This window comes from Monodelphis domestica, chromosome 2 (genome assembly GCF_027887165.1).
Source record: "Monodelphis domestica isolate mMonDom1 chromosome 2, mMonDom1.pri, whole genome shotgun sequence".
In the NCBI taxonomy this organism is placed as follows: Eukaryota; Metazoa; Chordata; class Mammalia; order Didelphimorphia; family Didelphidae; genus Monodelphis; species Monodelphis domestica.
In genome coordinates this window covers 511,544,326-511,572,215 of record NC_077228.1, presented here as the reverse complement: position 1 = coordinate 511,572,215, position 27,890 = coordinate 511,544,326, and the positions used below count along the sequence as shown (strand labels likewise).

Sequence of the window (27,890 nt, the reverse complement as noted above, 5' to 3'; positions counted from 1 at the left end):
AGCCCAGTCAGAGCAGGCAGGGCTGCCCTCTGGGTGAACTCTGGCTTTCTGTTTACCTTCAAGTGCCGAGCTCTTTAGACTGGAGCCGGAGGCTGTCTTTGGTCCCTAAGTACTACTTGTATTGGGGCAGGTGGGCAGCTCCTGGAAATGGGCAGGCTGAGGGGGAGCCTACTGGAACCATAGACGGTAGCTTTGCAGAAGACCCGTCTCAAGGCCACCTGGCCCCTGGTCTTGGGAGCAAGCAGCTCAGCCCTTTGGCATCTGATCATAGACTTGGGAGAGGACAGGTCCTGGTCGGAGGTGGAGTGAGGTGCTCACCCTGTAACCCGAGGGACAGTGAGACTTGGAGTGAGAGACCTTTAGGGCACAGCACTTTGTCCCTTGTAGACAGTTAACATCTAAAACTTTAGCCCAATTCGGTGGGCCTGCGCATCCAATACGTGCCACCACGTGGGACTCTAATATGTCTTCTGATTCTAGAGCAGGTGACCATCCAAGTCATTTAGCAGCAGATCCAAGACTGAGAAATCCAGGTCTCCTGACTTTCAATTTAGCCATTCTTTCCACTCCATTTTACACTTCTCCCCAAAGGATGGAATGAATACCTTATGGATTTGCTGTGTCTCTTAAGGATGGGTTTATGCCAGTATCTCCTTGAGACCGCCGTCTCCTGAATTCTGCAGTTGTGACTGCTAATTTGACATTTAGGGCAATTTCTTTCTGGTTTGGTCGAGTTAATAAAGTCATAGGAAGTAAATTCAGAATTTATACAAGACTTGCAGCTGCTATGGCTTAGGGAGGAGCACATTGTACATCAGAACACATGGTTCAGACCATCTCCATTAGAGCCATACGTGCTTTAAATCTTTCTAAATTTCTTATTAAATATTTTATAAAGTAATATGTGTATGTATATATAATCATATGCATACCTCTCTCTCTCCATACACATATATGTATTATGGTACTTTGATTTCTTGGTCATCATTCATGCTTAATTACAAGTCATTTGAGCTTTCCTCTCTCATCTTAGGCAACTCTTGTGAAAAACCAGAAGTTGGCAGATCTAGTCTCTTTTGCCCCATTGAGCAAAGCAGTAGAGTTTGTGCTGATTGTGAATTCACCAATTTATTGGACATTCATCTAGATGACCAATTAGTCTGTGAATTATGGGAGGAGCCATATAAAAATGGGTACTTACAGAATCACTATTAAGGGCTGGTTGTGCTTATGCTGATCTCCCACTCTGGGATACCTTTTTTCCTTTCTTAGCCTACTTTAGATTCCACCCCTTCCTTAGCCTCTTCTTCTCTCAACTGAAAGTAGATGCATGTCCCCAGACCCTCTACCCAGTGAGTAGGTCAGAGAAGGTTCCTCTCACCCTCAGTGCCCTTGAATTGTGCGTCATTGCTGCTTAGAGTAACCATGGTAGATTGCAGAGATGACCTCTATTGTCCCCCTCTTGGTGACAGGCTGGGTCTAGAGAGCAGGTCCCATGACCACTCCCAACAAGGATTTCTTGGGAGCACAGGTAAACCCACATTATCAGAGGGGACTCAGTTGTGGCCTCTGGGTCATAGGGATATTCCACAAATGGCCATAAGCTTTAGTAATACTCCTGGAATATGACAGGTCTGCCACCTCAGTCATCTTTTTCCAGTTAACATCGAGGTATTTATTGGGAAGGAGCCCTGCTTGGTACAGGCTTTCAGAGGGTCATTTCCCCTGGTCTGCCTCTTGTTTAGGTAGTTGATATTCCTCAGATGCTGCTATCTCCTATAACAGTTCTTCCTCTACCAAAGTATAGAAAGTATATACCTTCTTTCTCTGAGTTTCAAATGGACACCATAATAGCTGTGGAAACTTTTTCAGAATTAGTAGACTCAAATGAGAAGGTATATGTAAAGTGCTTTGTAAACCTTTTAAACACTACCTATATAGGTTATTGTTGGCTGAAATGGAATGCCCCTGCTAATTTTGGAAAGAAGAGAAAATGTCTCAGAAGTAGAGTGGGCTCTTAGGCTTGGACTATCCAAATGGCAGAATTGAATATCCACCTCTGTGGGTGAAATGACTGCCACCTTACCCCAACAAACCCACCCTCCCAGCCCCCCCCCCAAAAAGAAGAAGAAATCTCTGAAAGCTTCTTGTTCCTCTTTGCACAGCTCAGGACCTTTATCCTTGGCAATTTTCTGTCTGATTTCATCTGCTGTGAATCCATTTGTTTTCTTCCCTGCACATGGGGACAGCTGCCGGCAGAGGGTGCTGTCGTCTCATTCAGCCTGTCGTCACCTTTGGCTCGCCAGGGCTGCAGCTGTTGGGCATGTGCCTTGGATCTGTGTGAGAGTTTGGGCATGTCCGTTTGGTTCCCATCCCTAGTGCCCACCCCTCACACCCTGGCCAGGTTATTGTGTCACTTGGGACTCTGTTCACTAACAGGAAACTGGGGAGAATTTAATTGTTTTCTCCTCTCTCTTTTTCCCATGCAGCTGAATAAAAGGTTCATCCTCAGTTTTCTCCATGCCCATGGGAAGCTGTTTACCCGGATTGGGTAAGTGTGCAGGATGTTTATTTTATTTTCCTACATTACAAGTCTTTTTGGAATTTAATATTGTTAGCAACTAGACTCTGTTTGTAACTGAGGGCACAGGGTGTGAATTCTTCGAGGCCCCCACCTTCTGCCTGTCTCCTGCTGGGCTGCTGAAGTGAGGGAAGTGTTCCTGAGCTCTCCTCTTCATCTCTGTCTTCCTCCTCCATTCCCAGATGTCTTCCCCCTAGGCTGTCTGTCTTTCTTCCCTGACCTCTCCCTACCTCCTGCTCCTACTTCACCCTCTGTTCCTCTCCTCTCTCCACTGTCTTCCTGTTCATTCTGTGCACGTGCTCAGGCTCCAGTGAGAACTGTCAGGCTTTCGTGCTGAGTCCCCGGCTGCTGTTGCCAGGGATCCTCCTTGGGGAGAAAACTGGTCACTGGTTTTCTCTTGTGGACTGGGAAAAAACACAGAACTCTTAAGTAGTCAAAATCACTTCTTTAATTAAGGGAAAGGGGTTCAATGCAATAGTAGGCCACAATCCAGAGCTGCGCGCCACACACTACACAGAGTCCGCGGATTGTCCGTTCTGGACACTGACCCTTGGGAGTGCCACCATGCTAGATGATAACTCTGAGGAGCCATTAAAGTTGGGGAGTTTAAATACCTTTCTAGGTGAAACCTGGGGGTTTAGGATGAGAGGGACAGTTGATTGATTTTACAATGGTAAGAAAGGAAAATAAGGAGTTCCAGACAGAAATAACAGGGAAGGGCTGATGCTTCAAAATGGACACAAAAGGGAAAGACTCAGCCCAGGACTGGCCACCTAGGTAAAGGACTTTAGCCCAGGGGGAGAAACCACTGGGACCAAAGAGATACTTAACATCTGATGGGATTAGCTATTCCCACCCAAACTACCAGGAGATCTATTGTTAGCCTGAGACCTGACAAGTAGGATTTTCCCTCAGGGAGGAGGAACTCTCTTGTCTCCAAACTAAATAATCTGGAGATCACCAAATCCCTCTAAACGACAAGTTTGGGGACTTCTAGATTCCACATTGACACTCTCAAAAAGAACATTGACATCTCCTTTGCCCCATGTCCCTCTGACCCATGCCTCCCTCCCCCTTTGTCAGTTTTCTGCACCTCTGCTGCTATTGGCAGTGAAGAGAGCAGCACGGGCCCAGTGGTTTCCCAGGCCATCTGCAGTGAATTGCCAAATAAAAGTGAACACCCTTAGGCCAGGTCACCACCTCCTACCATTTTGCTATGCCCTAGGTGTGATCCCTGCCAAGTAAATGTTTGCTGTGTGAATTGAATTTTAAATACTGCTTAAAGTCCGAATTTCCTGGTCTTACACATTAGGCATTGCAAAGCCAGACTTAATAGACAGTGGGTTGCCCTCCCAGAGTACTGGTGTATCTCATCTCTGCCTCCGGTGTAGATACTCTTTAGGGACCTCTTCTCTCTTCCCTTAGACTGTGAACTCCTTGAGGGTGGGGCCTGTTCACTTTGGCTTTGTGCCCCAGTGTTTGGCACATGGTAGCTTTTAATAAAGGCAGCTAGCTGATGCAGTAGCTGGAGTCAGTAAGACTTGAGTTCTTACTCAAGTACACATTTCTTAGCTGTTTTACTCTAGCCAAGTCACTTTACCTCGGTTGTCTACCTCAGTTTCCTCAACAATAAAAGGTGGGGGGGGGGCAGTAATAGTATCTGTCTTCCAAGATAGTTGGGATCAAATGAGATACTTGTAAAGTGCTGTTGTAAGCCATAAAGTGCCATAAAAATGGCACTTCTGTGGTTGTTATAGAACTTGTCAACAACTAAGTGAAAACTTTGTATGAAGCTTTAATTACCTAGGAATTGAATGGGAATTGGACAGGAGGGCAGGATGGTGGCATTGTCGTGAAGAAAGCCATCCCATAGGCTCTGGGCTTTTCAGAGTTAGTGGCAATGGTAATGGCTCAGCACCCCTGCCAGTGGCTCTGAGGAAGGCACTTCTTGGGAATCTTTGAAGTGCTGGTGTGTGTGTATATGCAGAGGTGTCTGTAGACGTCCCTTCAATCCTACAGGCATCTGCTCATGGCAGGAAGGGGACTCGGGGTTTTCAGATCCTGTGCTAATGGAACGCAGGTTTTGGCAGGCCCTAGCCAACAAGAAGGGTTTCAGGTATGGACCCAGCAAGAGATGTTATGTCTCTTGTGGAGAACCCGACTCAGTAGGTCTAGAGTAGCTCATCTCTCAATGAGCTTGGCTGTCAGGTGGTGGGGAGGGGTTTCGGGTCACAGCAACTTGTAATTAATCGTTGATTAATTTATGAGAGAGAATATTTCTGGTTTGCATTGTTGGGAGTGTCTCTGATCAGTAGAAATACAGTAAAGGCCCTTTACATGTCGGATATTTGGTTATGATTTATTTCTGGGTCCACAAGCTTCAGCTGCTGTCACTGTATCCTTCATTCCTCCTGTCATGATCCATATTTAATATTTTAATCTCTCTAAATGCTCTCAGTAGGAATAATAATAACTAGCCTTTTTACAGAGTTTACTATATATGTTGATTTACATAACTTATGCTGTGCCTAGCACTGTGCTCATGGATTTGTGATTTTCACAATAACTTTGGGAGGTAGATTTATCCCCTTTTTACAGTTGAGAAAATTGAGGCAAACAGAGGTTTTAGTGACTTGCTCAGGGGTTTCACAAATAGCAAATTTCTGAGATCAGATTTGAACTTAGGTCTTCTTGACTCTAAGCCTGGTGCTTTATTTACTGTACCTCCTTGTTCCATGTATAAATACATATACTAAAACTTTGTTTCAAGGATTATAGGCCTTAAGCCAACCCTTTTGTCAGTGATCATGGTGGCAGAAAGGAAAATGTGCTTTCCTAGCAGATAAGCTAGGCCTGGCTGTCTGTCGCCATCACCTGTTAGGCCTGGCAAGACCTGCCAAGAACCCCCAGGCCAGAGATTCTACACCTTTTTGTGTCTTGGTCCCGGCCTGGGTTCCAGGAGTGTGGGGAAGCCTTTGGGCCTCTTTGCAGAATCCGGTTTTTAGTGGATATAAGAAACTACTTAGGATTATAAAGAAAACAACTCTAAGGTTTTTCCTGTCTCATTCATGGATCCCTACAATTTTTCCATGAGCCCCCTGAAAACTACCCCCAGACCCCTTATGGTCTATTGACACCTAGTTAAGATTAAGAACTCCTGATTGAGTTCAGCCTCATCCTTTTATTCAGAGGGAATCTTGAGACCCAGAGAATGGAGGTCACAGTGCAAATAGGGTGGTAGAGCCTGGCTTTTGCGTCTTTCCACTGGGCTCTTGCCTCTAGATTAGAAGTTTTTTAACCTTTTTTTGTATATGTATATGTGTCATCATAGACCCTTTTTCAGAATGTTTTTAAAGGCATAAAGTAAGTATATAGGATTTGAGGGGAAACCAATTCTATTGATATACAATTATTAGATTTTTTTTTTAAGTTCACAGACTTCATGTTAAGAACCCCTGCGCCAGGCCATGCCATTCTCTCTTAAAAGTACCTATTTAGCATTCAGGAAGAAGCCCAGACAAAAGTCAACAGTTGTGAAGGTGACATTAGGATTTATTATGTACTTGTTTATTTCTATTTTTATTCATAAACCTTTATGTTCTGTCTTAGTATTAATTCTTTTTATTTTATTTTAAAACCCTCACCTTCCATCTTGGAGTCAATACTGTGCATTGGTTCCAAGGTGGAAGAGTGGTAAGGGCTAGGCAATGGGGGCGAAGTGACTTGCCCAGGGTCACACTAGGGCTAGGGCTAGGAAGTGTCTGAGGCTAGGTTTGAACCCAGGACCTCCTGTCTCTAGGCCTGGTTCTCAATCCACTGAGCCACCCAGCTGCCCCCCTTAGTATTAATTCTAAGACAGAAGAGCAGCAAGAACTGGGAAATTGGGGTTAAGTAACTTGCCAACTTCACGCAACTAGGAAGTATTCAGGGTCATATCTGAATCTAGAACCTCCTGACTCCAGACTTGGATCTCTATTCGCTGGGCTACCTAACTGCCCCACATTATGCACTTTATAAAAGGGCAACAATGTGAAATGGCAAAGCCAACTGTCTTGAAGATCCTCTTCTGGGTTCTGTTCTTTGTATGGAAATGACTTTTTCTTAGTATTTGGGTTCAGAAGGAAAAATAACTATCTGTGATCTATGATCCAAGTTCAAGAAAGGCTACAGTAGAATTTGAAATGACTGTAGCAGGCTAGGTAGCAGCAATAGCAGATGTTGGTCAGTACAGCACAGTCAGGGTAAGGAGGAAAAGTAAACCTCATCGGTACAAGATAGAGAGGCAGTATGTGAGCCAAGCCAAGGAGTGATTGCTATAGGCCTGATGCCAGGATGTCTTCACAGCATATCCCAGGCAGGGGTAGCAAGTGGCATTCTGCCACTGATGTTGCCACCACTACCACCTCCCTCGTTGCTCTTTTTCCCCTTCCCTCTATATGTGTCAGGTCTTCCAGTCACACTCATCTCCTCCTGCCCTGTCTCCCCAAGCATTTCTTTTACTCCTTTGAGACATACATCCTAACTCAACATTTCTGTTGGGTCATGGAGGGCCTCGGGCTCAGATGTTTCTCAGAGGCTTTGGACTGATTGTCTGCCATCTGAAGACTAACCTGACCCGGTCTGGAGAAAGCTAGCCACTGGGGATGAATTTGGCCCTGTGGAAGATTATCTATTAAGGTATACACTGATTGTGACCCCAACAAATGAAATCAGAGATTGCAAACACTGTGGGCTAACGAGGATACTGAGTCTGACCTAGTACATAGAAAAGGTAACATTCTCTTCCCAGACTACTTACTAGTGCTCAGACCTTTATTCATTTAGTTCTAGGTACCATGAAGGAAAATTTGGAGAAACCTACAACAGTGATTAAAAGTTAAGAAAATGAGATCAGTGAGGAAAAAGGAAAGGAGAAACATTGTTTTAGTGAGAAGGCTGTGTGGGTGTGGGTGTGGGTGGGTGTGTGGGTGTGTGGGTATTTAATAGTGTTTGGATATTAAAAGGATAGTCAAATATTCTCTCTTTACACTGAAAAGAAAATAAGAAAAATGGGCATAAAACTATCATTTGAGAGATCTTTGGGTTGATATAAGGAAGAATCTCAGAGAGGAATGATGTTATAGAATCATCTCTGGAAATTTTTCAAAAGAAAACTTTTTTTTCCATTTGTTTGGTATGGTTTTCTTGTGATCTCCATGCCTTTTCCATCACTGATTACAGCTGAAATGAGCAGCAGCTGCCTCCCACTTCTCTACCCTCCTCCCTGAGAGGCTTTTTGGAGAGGAACAACTCAAGAAGGTGGAAACAGGGTGGCAGGAGGAACCTTTTTGTTCTTCCCACAACTGGAGGTGAAGTTTGAATTGTGCTCTGGATTGGTCCTGGAGCATATGTAGCATAATATTGTAGGAAGCATGTTTGATGGGCCACTTACTGTTCAACCCTGGACAATTCATTGTACTCCTTTGACCTTCTCTTGCCTCTTCTGCAATATGGGCATAATATTTGTATTTCCTACCCACTGGGTTTGCTGTTAGAGTCAAATGTAAAATGCTTTGCAAATTATAAAGTACTCTGTAAATATCAATGACTGAAAGGCAGAAAAAGCACAATATTTTTAGTTTAAAAATAAGTCTGGCAGTATGTAAGAAAAGGGGAGGAAGGAGGAGAGAGAGGAAGGGGTCAGGGAAGGAGAGAGAAGCAGAGGGTGGTGGGAGAAAAAGAAATTGAGAAGGGAGGGGAGAGGAGAGGAGAGAGAGGAGCATAACTATCCTGGACTATTGCCTAATTACTGAGAAGATGTGAAATGTGGGAGGTGTTGAAAACAAATTGAGAGTTAGGAAGTTGTAATCAGGAGCAGCCAAAGTCCTATTCCTTTCTTGCCTGCCTTCCAGGAAAGGCTGGAAGCAGCCTTCTGAGAGCTCTCTGAGGGATTGTTCGAGAGCCTCACCTGCATGGTTGCTTCTTTGTGATAATGAGGTTCCAGATCAACTTGAATCAAACATTTCCTCACTCTCCAAGGCTAGTCACCTTTTCCTCCTTAGAATCTGGGGACCTGGGGTCCAGAATGGAAGCTTATGAGAAAGCTGCAAAAAAAAAAAAGTAGTTTTGTTTTTCTTTTCCTCCTCTTCTACTCTAAACAGTTTTTTGAGTCTCTTCACTTAAAAACAAAAAATGACAAAGCTAGTCAAAGTCGGGAAGCCTGATTCCTTTTATCATGAGAGCATCGTCTAGCCAGTCTACGATTCTCTCCATGTGAGGGGCAGGGCTCTATCCTGTTAGTCACCATCTGAGTCACACCAGGGTGCAGTCCTGGTGTTGTCTGGGTGATTGATTGGTCTCTTGAAACTCCCATACAAATGAGAGTCAGCATCTCCCGAGGTCATTTCTCAAGAAAGTCACTTAAATGAGTGAAATGCCTGTCCTGAAAGTGACCAGAGGAGAGCACTGCCCTCTCTGGGACTCAGGAGGGCATTAGATCAGGAGTGAGACTAGTCCAGGGCTATTCTGTAGCCAACAGATGGAATCGTAGTAACTGGCATTGTCTGTGTCTCCTCATGTCCATTGTGACTGGGTTGTCATGCTAGACTTTGCTTCTTCACCTTGAGGTGACTGCAAGACTTGGGTCTGTTTGGATCCAGAAATTGATCACTTAATAGGATATAATGCTTTGACTTCCAAAGGCTCCCCCAACACATACATTAGTGCAGTGTCAGGATGGACATCTCTTCTATGAAATGGGGTGAGTCAGGGATTTCAGGGTGACAGTGGAGCTATTTACTGGCTGTGATTTACCCAGGCTTGGGCAGCGTCACTAACAGATCTAGGTCTCCTACGGTACTCTTAACACTTTGATTTTTCACTGCCACAGTTTGCAGTGGTCTAATACTATCCTTCCGACAAGGCAAAGATAAGTCTTCTTTTCTTTCCCCCTCAGATCTCCAACATGATTTTACTCTGTTCTGCATATTTACTTTTCTTTTGTTTTAATGGTGTTCAATTGACAAATGAAGTGGGGGTAGTGAAAGGGGAGGATATTCTTGAACATTAAAAGAAAATTTGTCCCTTTGGCCTGGTGCTTGTTTGGAACCTCAGCCTGTCTTGGGGAATGTTGATGGATCGATTACAATTCCCACTCCAAAGAAGAGCCTTCCTCAGACACAGATTCGAAGTCAAATCATCCCACGTGACTCTTCTGTCATGTCGTTCTCTGTTGGCTCTCTACTGCCTTTCAACACGGAGACACATGGCCCTGAAATTCACCCAATGTGGCTGCTTTTCAAAAAGAGTGAACTCTGCTGTTCTTGTAATGAGAAGTGCTGATCCCCCTCCCCACTTCTGACCAGGGAGTGTGCTGCACAGTGTCAGGATTTAAAATGAAACCTTTGTTATAGCCCATGGGGGAGAATGGATCCAAGCCAGGTCCAAACATATCACTCTTGGCCTTTCCAAACCTACAAAAAGTCTAACTCTTAGAGCAAACAATTTTTTTTTCTAAGTTGGGCACTTGAAATGGCACGTGGGGGAAAAATACCTGCATGATATACTTCATGCCAATGTAAATGAAAAGAGTCCAGCAGAGGAGTTGGAATGTAAGCTGTAACTTACCCATAGCACTGGCATGACCATCAGATACCAGAGGGTCAGTATTGGGCATTCTTTTTAAGAGTGAGAAATAGAGTTAGTTGGATGGCTAAGGAGCTAAGGATTTTTTCAGTGTTCTTGTAGTGTTACCGTTCTGGGGAGGCTTGACAACTCATAGCATAAAGACTGAGCTGCTCATGAAACCAGAGTTGCCTTGCTCCAGGACCTGAAACTATTGTGTATCATTTGAGAAGGATGCCCTTCCTTGTGGCTTCCCAGAAGCTATTTACTAATCCAGTCTGCAGCCCCCATACACCACAAGCAGTTTGTTTGTTTAGTTGGAGGGGGGAGGGAGATAAAGGGTACATTTGCTGACCGCGACCATTCATCGTGGCCCTGAGGCCCCTGTGCCTGGTTTCTCTCTCAGGCACTAAGGCTAAACACGCCTCATATGCTATGGGCTTCATCTGTGGTTTGTTCCCCTTGCCAAAGGAGCTTCAGGCATCCACCACTGTTTGGAATCTAGTGGCCACACTTGGCAGGCAGTGGGTTGAATGACCTCTGTTTAGGAGCCCTGGGTCACTGCCTGGATATCTGCCTCCTTCCATTACTGGCCCTGCCTCTGTTGGGAGTGGCACTTGGCCAGGGCATTGTATTTCTACTGGGCTGAAAACATGGAGCCCCAGCTGGAGCAGAGATGAGTATTGGGGAAGGGGGCAGCAATACAAGGAGGACAGAAATAACCCAGAGGGTCTTTGACTGAAACGGAGAGAATTTGGGCCTCTTAGGTAGAGCAGGTATTGATATCGTATGGGAAAACCCTAGATGTCAGAGGACAGCTGAACTGTCCCAGGTTTGCTGATGTTTTTTTCTGAAGATTTTAGGAGTCTTTATAGGCAGAATTGTCTATCCCAGAGAGGATGAGGTTGCAAGTGCACCCAAGAATTTGTTGCAAGATTGTTCCCCGCTTATTAAAATGGTTTGTGTGCTCTAGGGATAAATGGCCACTTTGACACGAGCTTACATCCATTTACTGCCATATCCTGGGAAGTAAATTAGTTTTTAAGCTTTGGTCTATTAACACTTTAACCAAGAATTGAGTTACTCTCATGGGGGAACTTTGGACAGTTTGTACTTCTCCCCTTAAGTTGAGATGCTGGATACCCAGAAATATCTCACTGATCTTTGAGGACCCGGGGAGGGCCTCAAATTCGTTACCTTTGGCCTTGATTGGGTGCCCCCAAAGGAAGTAGTCTGTCAGTGTCATTCACATTATCCTCAGAAGCTTGTCCTATACAAATTCCCACATTGCACTCTGGTGAAGAATGGGTTTACAGAGCAGAAATACTCTTAGCTGTAATCATAGAGTAGGCATAGATTTGCCAGACAAAAAAGGAACCTTCTCCAAGTTGAGTGGTCTGTTAGGCCTCCCTTCATGTCCTGAGGGGATCACTTCTCTCATTGGCTTTCTGTATGTGCAGGATGGAGACATTCCCTGCTGTGGCTGAAAAGGTCCTGAAGGAGTTCCAAGTGTTGCTGCAGCATAGCCCCTCTCCTATTGGAAGCACCCGCATGCTACAGCTTATGACTATCAACATGTTTGCTGTACACAACTCCCAGCTCAAAGGTAAGGAGCCACTTACTTCTGCACCCAGACAGATGGTGTTTAATTTCAGGTGTCACCGAGCTCTGCCCGCCCCCCCCCCCCCCCCCCCCATCTCCGCCTTTTGTTATACACCACTTTGCTTAAGATTTTCCAGGACTTCCTTGGGTGGGATGAGTGGAAGCAGCCATGGGCACAGAGCCTTTGCAAACCCCAAATGCTGTTGCACATCTGGCTTTGCTGAAGGCAGCAATGAGGACTCTTGTCGGCTTTAGTCCCAGAACCCCTCCCCTGGGAGAGGCCATTGCTGAGATGCTTCATTGTAGAGACCATGTACTTGGCAGTGATTAGGGCTAGCTGTTTTCTGGCCTCGTGTACCTTGTTTGTTCAGTATGGAAAAGTCCAGCTCCCTATGGGATAGCCCCTGTGGGAATCCGCCAGTGGGTTGGGACATACGATTGATGAGCGTTGGCGATTCCAAACTGGAAGGTAAAAAGCCATCAGGCCTGGAGTATAAGCCTGTAGACTACTGGAGGATGCTGCAGAGGCCCCCCTGAGCCCAGCCCTGGCAGGCGGGATCACTTACGCTCTTGAGCACTGTCATCACCAGAGCACATTTCCAGAGGGTCCCCCCTTCATCCCCCCGCACATAGGTGCAGATGGTGTGCTTGATTTAAGTGTAACTATATAGTGTAGATGGTTGTTACCTTGTGGGCCTCTAAAGGAAATGGGGTCCCAGCTGCCTAGGAGCTCAGTGTGTGTTTGGGCCGTGGGTGGCAGAGGTGATTGACTCCTGGAAGTAAGGCTTGCCCCATAGGCATCGAGGTGTCCAGCAGATTTGGTGTTTCTGGACGGGGCGCTGTCATGGAGGCTCTTAGTGCTTTCTCCCTCCCTGCAGGAGTCCTTTCTGTTCCTGTTTGTTCTCAGGGGCCTCTGTCTCCATATGTCTGTGCTGGGGGCATTTCTTCTCTGATCAGTGCATATGCCATACTTTCCACTGAAACTGGCATCCCCCTGGGGCAGGCTCGGCGATGGCTTCAGCCCGGCTGCCTGGGTTTTCTATCATAGCGAGTCCTTGGGGTGATTTCCCCGACTTATTGCTGCCTGCTAGAGCACTTAGAATTCCCAGCAGAAGGCTGGAACCATTGGTTTTGGTGACTTCTTGAACCTGGCTAATTATTCCTGAGTTGACTGTTTGTTTTAAGCAGTGCTGAGGAAACATGGAGGGCTGGAAGGTTATAGTGGTTTCCAGGAAAGAGGAAATGAAGTTTGCAAAGTATTGCCTTGGAGAGTCTGAGGAGGAAAGGGACTGGGAATGGGGGGGCGGGGTGGACTGTGAAAATCGATCCTTCATACTGGCTTATTTTGTTTCAAGGTGGCAAAGCTGTCAGATTCAGGAGACTGAGGAGCCGCTATCCCCGAGGTTCACCTTCTTGTCTTTTATCCTTCCATTCCATGGTAGTCAGTGTTTAGTCACCTTCCTAGGCATATTGCCTCTGCTAGAGTCTGTTAGTTGGTCTCCAGGACAGGGGACTTGAGGTCTTTACAAATATAGGCATAAAGTAAACCACGTTCTCACCTATGAGAGAAAGAATCCTCTGGACCGGGGATTCCTCCTTACACTCTTAAATTGTAAGGAATCAAAAGTGGGGAGTGGTCAGGCAGTGAGAGCACCAGAGAGGTGGCTCTTCCACTCAGGGTCAGACTCTTTAGCCGTGGCAATGGCCCCCTGTCTGGAAGCAAATAGAGGGACCAAGTTTGGCAGCTTCCTATCCTGATGGGAATGCCACCCCTTTAGCCAACTGTAGCAAAGGGGAGTGTGGACAGAGGCAACCTGGGTTATTAGGGAAAACCCAGCAAAGGCTGCAGGGTAGAAACAGCCTGTTCACAGAGGGAGGCATGTGGATGCCAACTCCCCAGTGTGCCTCTGAGGCAGGTCCAGGCCTTGCTGTGTGGGCTACCATCAGGAGAGGGCTGAGAGGAGGACTCGGCAGGGTCAGTCGGTGGGAAGATGCGCTTTTCCATTTCCCAGCCCATGAGTCATCTTCTCTGAGCCCCTGGGTTGTACTTGCACGGACAGTGGCAAGAGAGGGGGTGTTGTGGTTGAGTAGCATCTGTGTGGTGGGTGTGGAGAGGAGGGGATTTGGGGAAAGAAGAAGGCTGAACTCCTTCATTAATCAGCAGCAGTCTGAATCACATTTTTATGAGTAAGGAAGTGATAAATCACCCTTCAGTGCTGGTCCTCATATCCAATCAGCAAGCACCCTTCTCAAGACATCCCCACTGCCCAGTCTGTCACAGTGCTGTCATAGCGGTGACATGGCCAGCCGTGTGTCTGTGAAGCCAGGAAGTGCACATGATGGCAATGGTTGTCTCCCAGGTGTTCGTGATCCATGTTTATTTGGCCTCCGTTCCAAGCTGCAGAACATCTGTGCCATCCGTTTTCTTTCTGTTCCTTTTTGGGTTGTCCTTCTGCATGAATGTTTATGTGTATTGGCTCCTAGTCTCCTTGGGGAAGGGAGAATTCCATTCTCAGCTCTGAAAAAGGAAGATGTTCACTGCAGAAATGAGAAACTTTTTGTGGACCTGAAAGTTTCCTGAGGTCCATTCAGAGTCTTAGTTTTATTGATAGGAAAGTATAGATAACTGCTGAAAATCATTTTGATTTTGTAGAAGGGTTAAGGAGAAGTTCCCATGTAGAGATAATCTATTAATTGATGCCTGAAATTCTACCTTTAGGCATTCATTTTTTTCTTAAGAATTTCCTTCATCCCCACTATCAACTTTTTTGAAATTCATATTATTTCAGGAGGGAAAACCCATTAAATCATTAACATCTTAGTGTAAGTTCACCAGATGCTTTCCTCCCTGTTAGAATAGACACAGTGAATAGAGAGCCAGGCCTAGAGGTCGGAGGACCTGGGTTCAAATGTGGCCTCAGACACTTCCTAGCTATGTGATCTGGGTCAAGTGACTTAACCCCAGTTGCCGATACTTAGTATTAATTCTAAGACAAAAGATAGGAGTTTAAAAAAAGGAAAAAAAAACAGGTCAGCATCAGGGGAGGTTCCGCTCTAAGTAGGGGCAAAGACTGGAGAAAGTAGAGGATGAGAAGGCAGATGGCCCTTCTCCCCAACGCATGGTTTTATCCAGAACCTGGCCTCCTCGGGGAGGCAGCCTGTACTGGGCTTTGGTCTTTATTTAGCCAGGTGGATTTTCAAGCCTTGGCTGGAATATCTTTAGAAATCACAATTTTCTTCCTTCAGTGAACTGATCATTTCTGGGTTTTGGTATGTTGATTTATAGATTTCCTTCCCATTTTCTTGTGGATTCAACTGAAAATCCCATATTGGGTTGGGTCATTATGGAAGCAGAATCTTGATATTCTGCACGAAAGGTGGCAGGGAGGGGCTGTAAGAGACCCAGGACTGGGCTGGAGGGTGCAGGGGAGGGGGCCAGCACTCAAAGAGAAGTAAGGCAACACAAATTCTGGCAAAGGAAGATGCTCCTTACTGTGACTGGTGTTCTGGGCTATGCAGTAGTCAGTGGTGGCTTCATGGGGAAGATGGTTTTCAAAGTGATGTCATGATTGGAGACCTCAGAGCTTGAGGCAGAACAGAGGGAAGAAACCCATCCTTCCCCACATAGTCACATTTAACACTTCAGTAGCCATCTGATTGGCTAATGTGAGGTTGGAGTTGGAGCTGTTGATCTGAACCACAAGCTCTCTAAGAATTTTAATTTTTTAAAAAATTCTGTAATTTAAGGAAATAAAGCTCTGGTTTCTTGAAGGGAAGTAATTGAAGCAGCATTTGTGGGAGGGCATCTCTGAAACCCCCCTGCATTTCCATCTGTGCCCAATTTACTCCAATCTGGCCTTGCTGGGGTATTTTTTCTTTCGCCTTAAAAAAAATAATTTGTTTTATAATTCCTGGAATCAAAACCATCTCAGGCGCACACTGTTTTATTTTACTGTATTATTGGATTATACTTCCTATAAATCACTGGATGTTATTCATAGGCCACCACCAGAATAACTTCCCTTCTCTGAGTTCTGGCCCCCTCCCCTTGTCTTCCTCCTTCCCCACCAGCTAACAACTAGAGCAGCTCTGAATGTCAGTCCTTCCCCAAAGGTCCTCGGGGGCAGCAGTGGGCATCCAAGAGGTGACTGCTATGGCAGTGCTCTTTGCTGCAGCATTTTGGGATTGGGACCCAGAAAGAGCCAGGGTTACACATGGACCCCTTTTGACACTTCCCCAGTTTGACTTATCCAAAGTCTGTTAGAAACTCTATCTTGGCAGGGGGGAGAAGGGAAATGCTACATGTGTTTCTTCAATGTTGGGGAGAACCCTGGTTGCCCATATGAGATGAAAAGTTCTCAATCTAGAGACAGTGGTTGGTTGCTTAGAGTGGAGTCAAAGATATGAGAGAGCAAAATAAAGTTAAATACAGTAAAAAGACACCAGACTTTAGTTATTGTCCTCTTAGAGAACCCAGAGGAAACACTCTTGCTTTGCTATTAAAGCCAAGAGCATTTTAAGTCTCTTCCTACAACATAATGTATGAGGATCCTAATCCTGAGTGTATCAAACCACTTGTACAGGAAATGTCTTTCACAGAGGTATGCCTAGGGTGAGGGTTACACTCATGTGCCCCCTTCCCCCGATACCTGTCTGCGCCAGGAGCAGTCTTTTGCTCCCTTATCTCTACAAGGATCCCCAACTAAAATCCACCAAATAGTCTGTTCTGCCAGCTCCCTCTGTGGCTGTAGTACTGGCTGCCCTTTTTTTGTTGACGAAGAAGCCAGCCTGATGTAGGAAGTTCGTGTGACAAATGGGTTTAGAGAGCGGTGTAATATTCACTAGGCTTTTAAAGGCAGACCAAAAGTCTTTAAGCTTTGTCCTGTATCCTAAGGGTAAACCATAGTGCTTAATAGGCTGTCCAAGGAATGAATATCACCATGGCTGTCTCAGCTGACTGTGAAAAGGTAAGTCTCTCTGGGGATCTCTCTTGATCCCCCCAGGGCTTAAAGTTCCAGAGGTCTTTACTGTAGTAGGAATGAAAGAATTTGTTTGAGGAGGTGGGAAGGTGAAGAAGAGCAGTCATTGTGCCCAGCCAAAAAAAGGAGAGATTCTGTTTACCCAGCGAAATTCAACCTGTTGTCATATTAGTTGAAGAGAGTGATTTCTGACCCTCAGCACCCTGAGGCAGTGGCAGTGTACACAACTGCCCTTAAATAGTGCAGTTTCTTCAATGCCTCCTCATTTCTCCCTGGTTGATGTAGATAAGGGAACTGATCTCTGATTTTCCTGCTGTTTCTCAGCAGGGTTTTCTGGCCTAGGATGTTCCTTTGCCTGTAGGTAATACATCAGTTTCTGGGGAGTAAAAATAGCATTAGGGTTCTTTGCCCTCTGCCCCATCTTCTCTGTGTTCTTTTCTGAATTCTTTTTGGGACTAGGAGAGTCCTTGATGCAGAGAGGGCAAAGTTCAGATTAGGCTTTTGACAAAGAGAAGTAGATCTCTTCTTGTGGGGACAGAAATAATAATGGGAAATGCTCCCACTTCAGACTGTAAATATATGAAATCATTATCCTAGGAAAATTCCAAGATTAATTAGAAAGCATTTTCTACCCTCACCTACCCATGTACCCCTCAGTACACCCACCACATGCTCCTTCAAGTGTCTTAACTCTTTGTCTAGAGAATATGTTTTCCCATGTTCACTAATACATTCAAAGTTGCACTTTGAACATGGAAAATTGATAGTTGCTGAAAGTTTCAAAGCCTTCAGAGTTTCAAAGCCTCCTTTCTATCTGTACTGAAAGACAGAAACGTGTCCTTGGGTTCATTAATTTACACCTCAGCTATACATATGTCTGTGTATGTACTATGATGATGTAATTTGTCTCTGACAAAGTCTTGTTTACTGGGTTGAACTGCAAATTCACTGGAAACAGAAGGGATTTGAATTTCTAAATCTTTTTAACTATTGGTTATTAGGCTGACTCATTTCTGAGTCTTGAGTTTTGGGGCCTGGAGAAGAAAGGAAATAGAGAGATTGATGTGGACGTAGTCTTGATTCTTGATAATCTGGTTGGAACCATATGTGAGAAGCTAGCAGAAGGACCCACTTTGGGTGAATCCATGGCTTCAAGGTTTGTACAGGTAGAAGCAAGACTCGGCTTGTACTGCTCTTGACTTGGTGATGGGAAAAGAGTTCTGATTCCTCCTTAGTTTTGTGAGTTTGCAGAGTGATCATTGATTTTCTTTTTTCTGGATTTCCCAGAGTGGTGCCAAGTGCTTGATAAGAACAATTAATTGAATAAGGAAGGGAGTAGAGTGGAAGGTAGTAGGAGCCCATTGGTGGCCCAAAGAAAGAAAAGAAACTGTTAGGAATTTGAAGAAGAACCTTTCCTTGTTTGGGGTGTGGCTCTAAGAAAGCAGGTAAGTTACCTTTGGCTAATAAAATGTGCTTCCATTAGGAGGCTGCTCTGTGCTCTTGTTCCTGATGTTAACAATGTTTAGAGTGCCTTTTGATTTGTTTATCTTCCTCAGTTTCCTGTTTAGAAGTCAGATTGTCACATAGCTGGGATTTATTTACTGTAAATGCAGTTACTTTCGTAGTTTCATACTCTGGTCTCATTACTTGTAGCCAGAAAATGCCCATGTGATTATCCCTCACCCTAAGTGCCAGCAACAGATGCCGCATTTGACATGCTACAGGGAATTTCGAACTGCTGGACAGGTTTCTGAAATCCAGACACGTGCTGTTCACACTTTGGCTTCTGAAGCAGGGATCAGCAGGCATAGGGGAGGAAGAAGTCTACAGTGCATGCTCAGGACTTAAGACTCCAGCTGGTGTCACCAGGGCAGGTTACATCATTGTGGAATGGTGATGTGCCAAACCCAGTGGTGCTTCTGGGAGGCACATCTGTGACATCATCTTGCCCATTTTGTATAGTCTCTCTGCAGCTAGCTCCTTCCAGAGAAAAAGTGATGCCCAAACCTCATTTTAGGGCAGTGAATGGGAGGGAAATGTTTGATAATCACTGTGTTTTAAGATATCATTTCTAATCCAGGCTATATAGCCCTGAGAATCCAATTTATAACCAGTTCAGCAAGGTTTATAATACCCAAGGTTCCGTGTTGGAAGAGAAATCTTTCTTTATATAGTTAGCCAAATTCTCCTGAATTCCTTCTATACACTGTGGGGAGAATCAGAACACCTCTAGATAGATGGATTCTAGAACAAATGTTGCCCTTGTGCCTTTGGAGAAGTTTGGATAACAAATGATGAAGGGAAAAATTAGGGGCAGCCCTCAGTTATATGTCCCTTGGGAACATTATGTTTAAAATCGCTCTAGTAATATTTCTACTTTTTCTTGTTCTAAAATCTAGCTTTTAAAATGGATAGTGTTAAAATTAATTTGTTAAAAATTAAATTTAAATATATTTGCATCATGGTATTATTTAGTTACAATAATGGAATTCAATTAGCTTTGTTGCCTTATTATGCAAAAAAGAAATACCTGAAAGTTTTTCATAATAGTTCTGTGGTAAACCATTTGAACTTTTGGGGGGTGACATGGCAAATGGAGTTCCTGAACTGTTATTTCTTTGGTGTTGGGGATTCAGTGAAGAAACTCTACCAATGCTGATTGTCGACTCTTCTTCAACTCCTCATTTTTGAGTTAGTTGCTTGAGATAATGAGAATTATTCATCTCTCCTGTTCTCTAAATTTCTTTTGTTTTCAGTGCAGGCCTCAAAATAGTCTCTCTCTGCTCTCTGTCCTCCTTTGTTTCTGTGTTAAGGTAGCTTGTCATTATCACATTCTTTGAAAAAACTTCAAAATTCATCATGGCTTGTTTTCTGGCTGCTGGTGATGAGTGTAGGACACACTCTGGGTATCTTTATAGTCATGCTACAGTATAGAATGCCTCCATATAGATGTGCTTTTGTACTTGACTTTGGTGATGGGGATCTTTCCTTTACCTCTAACAGTGCCTGAGAGAGGTTGAAATAAGTCATTGTTGGTCAGGGTGAAGGTGTTCATCTTAGTCCAGAATGAAACTCCAATTTCAGGCTAATACAAGCGTGGCATATTAACACGAATTTGTTATGTGAATAAAAGATTTTGTCTGTCCTGTCCAGGAAAGCTGTCAAGCTGGGGTCATCATTGGATGTCCCTAGTTAACCGATACATTCTTTGAGGCAAGAGCCTTGGCTTTGATCTACTTGGTTGATTGTCGAGGAAGAGATAAGAGCTACTTAGGAGGAAGTCCTCCAGGACTCTCTAATATTGTGCCTAGTCTTGGGCTCTGGGAGGTAGCAGTGTCCTCCTTTTCCAAGTAAGAATGTGCTGCCAAGGGTACATCTGGAGGGTGTGGCCTTGGCAGCGTTTCAGTTACGTATACAGCATAGTTGTATCTGGCCTTCCCAGGCTGCCCAGAGTAATGACCTAGAGTACAGCTAGCCAAGGTATAAGGAGGGAATGGAACCCAGCATGAAGAGTCAGATTGTAACTTCTCTAATCCATTGAAAATTATCTCGGGGCAGAATCTTCCTTCTTAGGCAGATAAATGCTTACTTCATCTTATTTTTTTTACCATAAGGATTGGATTGCTCTCTCTCTTTCTAAGGTGCCTATTCCATCCTCTGAGCTCACTTTTCAGCAGGGTGCTCTCTTTGGCTGAAGAAGTTCTTTATTTCATAATTCTTGTGTAGGGAGTTTACTTTCCCAACCCATTCCCAAGAAAACTACTTGTCTGCTAGTTCAGCGGCAGTAGAGGCCAGCTAAAGCATTCAGTTAGTCTGGAAAATGCAATGTCAACTAGACTGTCAGTGCTCTGTCAATGGGGTTATGGTTTATACTTTATTGTAAAGCTTTCAACAGAACTTGGGCACAGAGTTAGTTTCAGTAGATATACATATTTTTTGATCCCTTCAAACTGACCAGAGTTTGAGGAATGAGTCTAAGACAAAAAGAAGTTGAAAATTAAGAATATTAATAAAAGTGGAAACATGTCCCCCAGTTCTAGTAATATATTTTTAGGGTTCCTTTTGCTTTTTTCCCTTAGCAATATCATCTAGTTTTTCAGCCTGGTAAACATTTTCATGGGGTGGAAATTTTTTCCAAATTAAAAATGCTAAAACTATTAGCAATAACTAAGGTTACATTATGGTTAAAGTCTGTAGAATTCTCTTGAAATACTAGTTCTATATCAAAATGCTTTTTAGAAGTTATTTGAAATCTCCAACATAATTTTTCCTTGGACACTTCCTGTGTGAATTCTTAGTTCCAAACTTTTGGGGTTTCTCTCTGAAGAAAATAGAAAGCCAAATTTTTATAGACACTCCTTTTTGTTAACTAATATCCTTGGTATGGAAGCTTCCTTCCAGGGAAACCTGGGGCGACTCACATGACCACCGTGGCACAGAATGTAGGAGCTGTGACCCCACTGGGGGCCCCTGAAGGCAAAGAGGGTCCTGTTGGGAAAGGGGGGGGACTGCCTCCACATGTGTATGCTATTTCTTTAAAAGAGAGCAAAGCGGAAGTGATGCCGTAGGGAACATCTGCAGTGGGGGCTACGCAGAGGGGAGCAGGAGACGCACTGCAGCTGGTGCGAGGCCCTGGCAGGCTGTGGAGCGGCTGTCTGTTGGGGTTTACTTCTGTCTGCATTGAAACATGGCCTGGGAGGGGGCTGGTGGCCCGCTGCCAGCCCCTCAAGCCTGCCCTGCTCTTTCCTCTCTCCTCCGCGCCCCCTCCCCGGGCTCTAAAGTCACATTTCCAGGCCAGACAGAGAATTAATCTCTGGGCACTTCACATTGCTGGCAGCCCAAAGCAGGATGTGGGATCTTTTTTTCTCTCTTTCTCTCTCTCTCTGCGTCTTGGCTGACTTTTTTACCTCTCGAAGAATTTGGAAGGCCGTGAGATTCCCCCCGTCCCCCCCCAGCACTGGGGAGTTTTTCAGCACGCCGATCACCCTGCTGCGGCTTCACCCTAATAGACTTCATATGTTGACGCAGTTGACATCAGTATCAAACTATTTTACATGTGATCTGGTGTATTTCCTGAGGAAATCTGCAAGATATTTATTAAGAACTAATAAAATAAACCTCTCCATGAGTTTTTAGGTAGTTTTCAATTTTTCATGTCTCTCTCGTTTCCTCTTATCAATGAGTTGCTATTTTCTCTCTCCATTCTGACCATTGCAAAAGGAAACAAAAATAAATGTTTTAAAGCGTTCCTGAAGGGACAGAGAGAGAATAGTTCTGCCGTGTTGTATCAGCCGGCGCAGGCTGTATTTTTAGTGCCATATATACTGTAGAGACTAAAAATATCCTGTTGTAGTGGATCCTTTTTATAGGTCCGTGTGTGTGTGTGTGTGTGTGTGTGTGTGTGTGTGTGTTTATAATGTTGTACAAGCGCCTTTGTGCATCGGCAGCCGTTTTTCCCCTCACAGCTGGCCTCCATTAGTCCTTGAAAATTAATGTAATCCTAGTTAAGAAAAAAATTAATTACTCTACCAGAACTGCATTTTATTCAAAGCTAGTGTTAGCTCCCTGGCTGGCAGCTTGGAATTGAGAGGCTACAGAGGCCCACGGGGCTGGGGCTTTGGTACCACGGCATCCGCTGCCATGTTTTTGCTGCTATGGGCGTTCCCCAGCTCTTTAGTTAGGGTTAGACATGTGGCGTGCAGATAGCAACCACTGCTCCTCGGCCCTCTTCCTCACCTCTGGGGAGTGCCAGGCTCCAGGGCCCTCTCTGCGGGAAGTGTCTGGCTGACCACAGAGTTAGCTTACCTCCTACAGCACATGGCTTTCTTATCAGGTTTCTCTATAAGGAAAATCCTTTGGAGCTGGTGATTTTTTTTGTGCCGCAGGGAATCAAAACCTGGGATTTGCTGAGAGAGAAGCTGCTAGTGATGACTGAGCTTTCTATTTGCTTGTGGTTTTTGATCTGTGGCCTTCCTTTAGTGATGCTTCCCTTTTAAAGGAGCAGGCCAGGGTTGACTGTCAGTGAGTGCCCAGGGCGATAAGCAGCACCACCCCAAGAAAGGGGACGCCCAGAGCAGTGAGTAACATCCCCAGCTCTGCAGTCAACATTCTGGGATGAGGTGAAGGGCACAGCCCAGAGGACCCTGCTGTCTGCCTCACGTTATTGATGCTCCTCTCTTGCGCAACTCTTTGCTATTTCTCCCCCGCCCGCCGCCACCCCCACTCCCCCCCCCCCCTTTCAGCAGAGGGAGAGAAGGGGGCTGTTTGTTTCCTTGGAGTCTTGAGGCTTTCTGCTGAGAGGCCAGGCAGGATCCATCTGTCTTGGACAACAAGCAGTTTCCTTTTTTTGCTAGGCCAGGGTGTGGGCAGCAAAGGCCCAAGTAACTCATTAATAAGCCTCCCAAGTTCCATGCGGTCAGGGATGATCATGGTACTGCTTGGTCTAACCAGGTGCCATTGGTGAGCTCAGGGACAGTGTCAGTGCCCTTTGTCCTTTATTTAGGCAAAAACCACCCACTTCTCAGCCTTGCCCTTGGGTTTTGTTTCTGGACCTTTCCCTGGAGGGTGCTCTAGAGCCATCTCTGCCCCTACACTGAGCCCTCAGCTTCCTGTATCTAAGCCCCAAGCAGGGTAGTTCAGCGAAAGCAGTAATTAGGTCTTGTAAAAATTTATTTTATTAGCGAAGAGTGTTGGTGGGTAATTGGCTATAATTCTAACACAGCCAGTTTGGAGATTAATAAAATTTTTAAAAAGAACAGTTTTTACCAGAGGCAGTGGGGCTGTTATTTCTGGGCCTTGGCTGGGCCGAAATCAGAGCAGCGTGGGACCAGCGGCTGGCTACTCTTGTGGGCGGACACAGGACCTCATTCCTCATTGTTGTTATAGCCTGTGCGGTGCCCGTCCTTGAGGGTGCTCTACGCTGGCATGGGAAGAAAGGAAACCTTGTTTTCCAAGAACTCTGCTCTCTCTCAGCTCGATAAGCATTTAAAAATAAAAGCTGCACAATTGAAATTGGCAGTGCATCTTCATTCTTTTGTCTCTCTGTTTATTTTTTCCCCTCATCCCTCAACATGTGTGCTCCAGCCCTGGTTCTTACGCCCTCAAGAATGATGGCCTGGAACTCAACACACTCTCACCAGGATCTGTATGCCCTCCACATGGCTGTTGGGAAGCTCTAGCAATCAGCTCTGCCTGTCCAGGGATCAGCCCCTTTGCTGCTGGAGAGACCTGATTACTTCTTTCCACAACAGTTCTCCAGAAGCCTGAATTGGGGCTCCAGCTCTTGTTCAATTGTTTGTTTGTTTTTTTCCTGTGACTTTATTTGATTTTTTTTTTTGGTTGTTGTCATTTAGTTGTTTTTCAGTCTTGTTTGACTCTTTGTGACCTGTTCTGGGATTTTCTTGGCACAGACACTAGAGTGGCTTTCCATTTCCTCCTCTAGCTCATTTTACAGATGAGGAAACAGGCAAAGAGGTTTAAGTGTTTTGTCCAGAGTCACATAGCTAGTAAGTGTCCGATGCCAGATTTGAACTCAGGAAGATGAATCTTCCTGACTAAAGGCCCAGCACTGTTCATTGTGCCACCTAGCTCCCCTAAAAAAAAAAAAAAAAACTTTTGTTGTTGTTCAGTCATGTCTAACTCTTTGTGATCCCATTTGGGGTTTTCTTGGCAAAAATCCTGGAATTGTTTTCCATTTCCTTCTCCATCTCATTTGACAGTGAGGAAACTGAGGTAAACAGGGTGAAGTGACTTGCCCAGGGTCATGTAGCTAGTGTCTGGGATTGGATTTGAACTTGGGAATATGAGTCTTCTTTACTTCAGACCTGGCGCTCTATCCACTTTCACCTAGATTCCAAAAAGGAAGGTATGTTGGCCAGGCCTTGATGTGCTTTGGTTCTTGCCAGGAAAGGGTGCATCTTTCTTTTCTTTTTTTTTAAATAATTTTTTATTTGATCATTTCCAAGCATTATTCATTGAAGACAAAGATCATTTTCTTTTCTTCCCCCCTTCCCCCTCCATAGCCGACGCGTGATTCCACTGGGTATCGCATGTGTTCTTGATTCGAACCCATTGTCATGTTGCTAGTATTTGCATTAGAGTGTTCGTTTAGAGTCTCTTCTCTGTCATGTCCCCTCAACTGCTGTAGTCAGGCAGTTGCTTTTCCTCGGTGTTTCCACTCCCACAGTTTGTCCTCTGCTTATGAATAGTGTTTTTCTTCTAGATCTCTGCAGATTGTTCAGGGACATTACACCGCCCCTAATGGAGAAGTCCATCACCTTCTATTGTACTACAGTGTATCAGTCTCTGTGTATAAGGTTCTCCTGGTTCTGCTCCTCTCGCTCTGCATCACTTCCTGGAGGTTGTTCCAGTCTCCATGGAACTCCTCCACTTTATTATTCCTTTTAGCACAATAGTATTCCATCACCAACATATACCACAATGTGTTCAACCATTAAGGGTGCATCTTTCTAATGATATCAGCTCTCTAAGCAGAGCTAGGGTGGTGGAAAGTTCTAGTAGTGTATGTGAAAATACCCATGTACTGGAAATAGCACTTACAAGTTGGTAATTCTGTTGTCTAGCAAGCAAACTGCCCCGATCACCATAAACATAGATTACCCTGAAGTGTTGCATGGGCAACTCCATGCAACATCGGCCTGCACAGCACAGTGTCATATCTGCTGGAGGAGAGAACAGTTTAAAGCAGAGCAGAAGGACCTGGAACCACCTGCCTCCCTACCCCTTCTTCTTCCAGTTTCCATCCCTGGTTACTGCTGTTGGTTGAGTCAGCATCTGGAGTAGTAGTTGGAGAAGGTATGAGTTCAGGTTAATAGTCCCAATTGATCCCTGCAGTGAATTGGTGCTTGGTAGAACTAACCAGAGTGTTATTCCAGGTTAATAGTCTTTGTTTTTGCATGGCTGCCTGAGCTGGAACCTGGTATAACTATTTCCCAAAGAATAGCTTTGGTTTGAAAACTTAAGGTCAGCAGTTCGCAAGAGCTAAGCTTGCAGCCAACTCCGTGGTTTGCCTTGTGCCACTGGCCCAGCAGCTCTACAATCCTGATCAATTGATCGGCAACAGAATGAAACCACGAATGACAACTGCCAGATGAAGCGCCATCTTGTCCAGCCTTCAGCCTTCAACCCAGCCTGGCTTTCTGCTTACATCCTCTTTCTCTCTGTTTGTCTGTCTTACTCTGTGCTGGGTATTGGCCCCCTTTTTGTTCAGTCTTTTTCCATCTCTCTGTCTCTTTTCATAACAGTTTTTTAATAATGTTTTAGTTAGTTCCAGCCTTTTCCTTGAATGGATCCCATTGGAAAATGCATTTGAAAGGAAACAGTTAGACACTTCCCTTCCTTTGAAACTCTGTTGGCACCTTTTCCAGGGCAGTAAACCGTACAACATGTATTTTCAAAGTTTCCAAATGCAGACATGCTGGCGTTAAATTTATGAAAAAATATTTTATTCGCCTGTATAGTAACGGAGGCTCAAAGATGATGGTCAGAATTGAAACCTGTGCTTGATTTTGTAACTGCAACAGACTTTTTAATTGCTGTAGAAAATTTAGCAACACTGGCTCTTGGAGAGCCTGTGATACCATCTACCTTGGCCTTTCTTTACAGATGGGACAGGAGGAATTATAATAGAAGCTCTCGGAATAACCCAGCTATACCTAAGGGGAAAAAAAGGACTTACCATGAGTCATCACGATTCATTGTATTAGATACATGGAGAGGCAGGTAAATTTCTTCTTGTTCTTTCAAAGGGATGGAGCCAAAAGATGACTGTTCCATTCAGTTTGTGACTTATCTTGGGATGCTCTGGCAAGAAGGATTCTATTCCTAGCAATGTGACTGCTTTCATTAAGAATGGGCAGTATCAGTGTGACCTTATTGCTTATAAAAACTACCAAGCTTGCTTTGTGGCCTGATGGAAAAATGTATTGGAATTAGGTCTATTTAATGATCTGGGAATTTGTTTGGTGTTTCTATTTGATCCAGAAGGACAGTAGTATGCTGTTTACTGGTAGATTTCTTCCAAATTACGGGAGCCACTGAACTGTGTGTTGATTTTGGTTTGTGTGATAGCACCATTTCAGCTTTTCTCAGGGTGTAAAAACAATCTGCAGGCTCTCTGGGTACCACCAGCCACCAGAATCGGCTAAGTATCAGAAGAGATATTGTGTTCCCAGCACCATTCTGGGCACTGCTCATAACTGATTATCAGCAAGCATTTATTGAGTTGCTTCCTGTGTGGTAGGAGCTGGAGAGGCAAAAACTTGTAGAGTCTACTTCTCTTCATGAAACATTTGAAAGATAGGCTATATCCTTGAAAGGGTCAATAGCAAACAAGAAATGTGTACAGAGGCCAAAGGTATAGGCTTGCAGCCTAGGTGACAGTCATTCTTGACTCTCTCCCCACCATATCCCTTCTGTTCCCAAGGTCTGTTGATTTCATCTTTGCAGTCTCATTCCTATACCCTCTTTCCTTCTCTGTCACTGCCACCATACTGGTGCCAAGTCTTACCACCTCATGCTTGAACTATTGCAGCAGCCTCCTGGTGGACCTCCCTGCCTCCAGTTTCTCCCCACTGTAGACTTTCCTCTCCTCAGCTGTCAGAGTGGCTTCAGAAAACTCCAGTGGCTCTCTGTTACTGCCAGGATTAAATAGGAAATCCTTTATTCAGCATTCAAAGCCCTCATAAGATAGCTGCTTCCTACCTTTCCAGTCTTCTAATGCCTCACTACCCTCAAAATACTCTGGTATCCTAACTATTTTCACTGTCTCCCTCATGCCTGGAATCCTTTTCTGCCTCAGACCTGCCTCTTTGGTTTCCTGGTTTTCCAGTCTCCCACAATTCTAGTGCCTTTTCCCTGTTGATTATCTCTAATTCATCCTGTGAATCTTGTTTGGATGTGTAGTAGCTTTTATATTGGCTACCTCATGAGATTGGGAGCTCCTTTCTTTACATTCCTAGCACTCAGCATAATGCATGCTGGGCACTTAGTGACTTGACAGATCAAATACATGTATTGTCTATAAATAATCATTCCAGAAATTCCGATTCCTGAAGGGGGGTGATCAGAGAAGGCTTTGGGGAGGTGAGACTTGTGCTGGACTCTGA

General features: G+C 44.7%; 1 protein-coding gene across 4 annotated transcripts in view; it reads left to right on the top strand.

Moving 5' to 3' along the window:
* SMG6 (SMG6 nonsense mediated mRNA decay factor) overlaps window positions 1-27,890 on the top strand; it is a 183,596-nt gene that overhangs the window by 43,882 nt on the left and 111,824 nt on the right. For all 4 annotated transcript variants that reach the window (XM_056819616.1, XM_056819617.1, XM_007485774.3 and 1 more), the window contains exons 9-10: window positions 2,490-2,551; window positions 11,644-11,789. In XM_056819616.1, coding sequence (XP_056675594.1) covers window positions 2,490-2,551; window positions 11,644-11,789 — 208 coding nt within the window. The remainder of the gene's footprint in view (window positions 1-2,489; window positions 2,552-11,643; window positions 11,790-27,890) is intronic.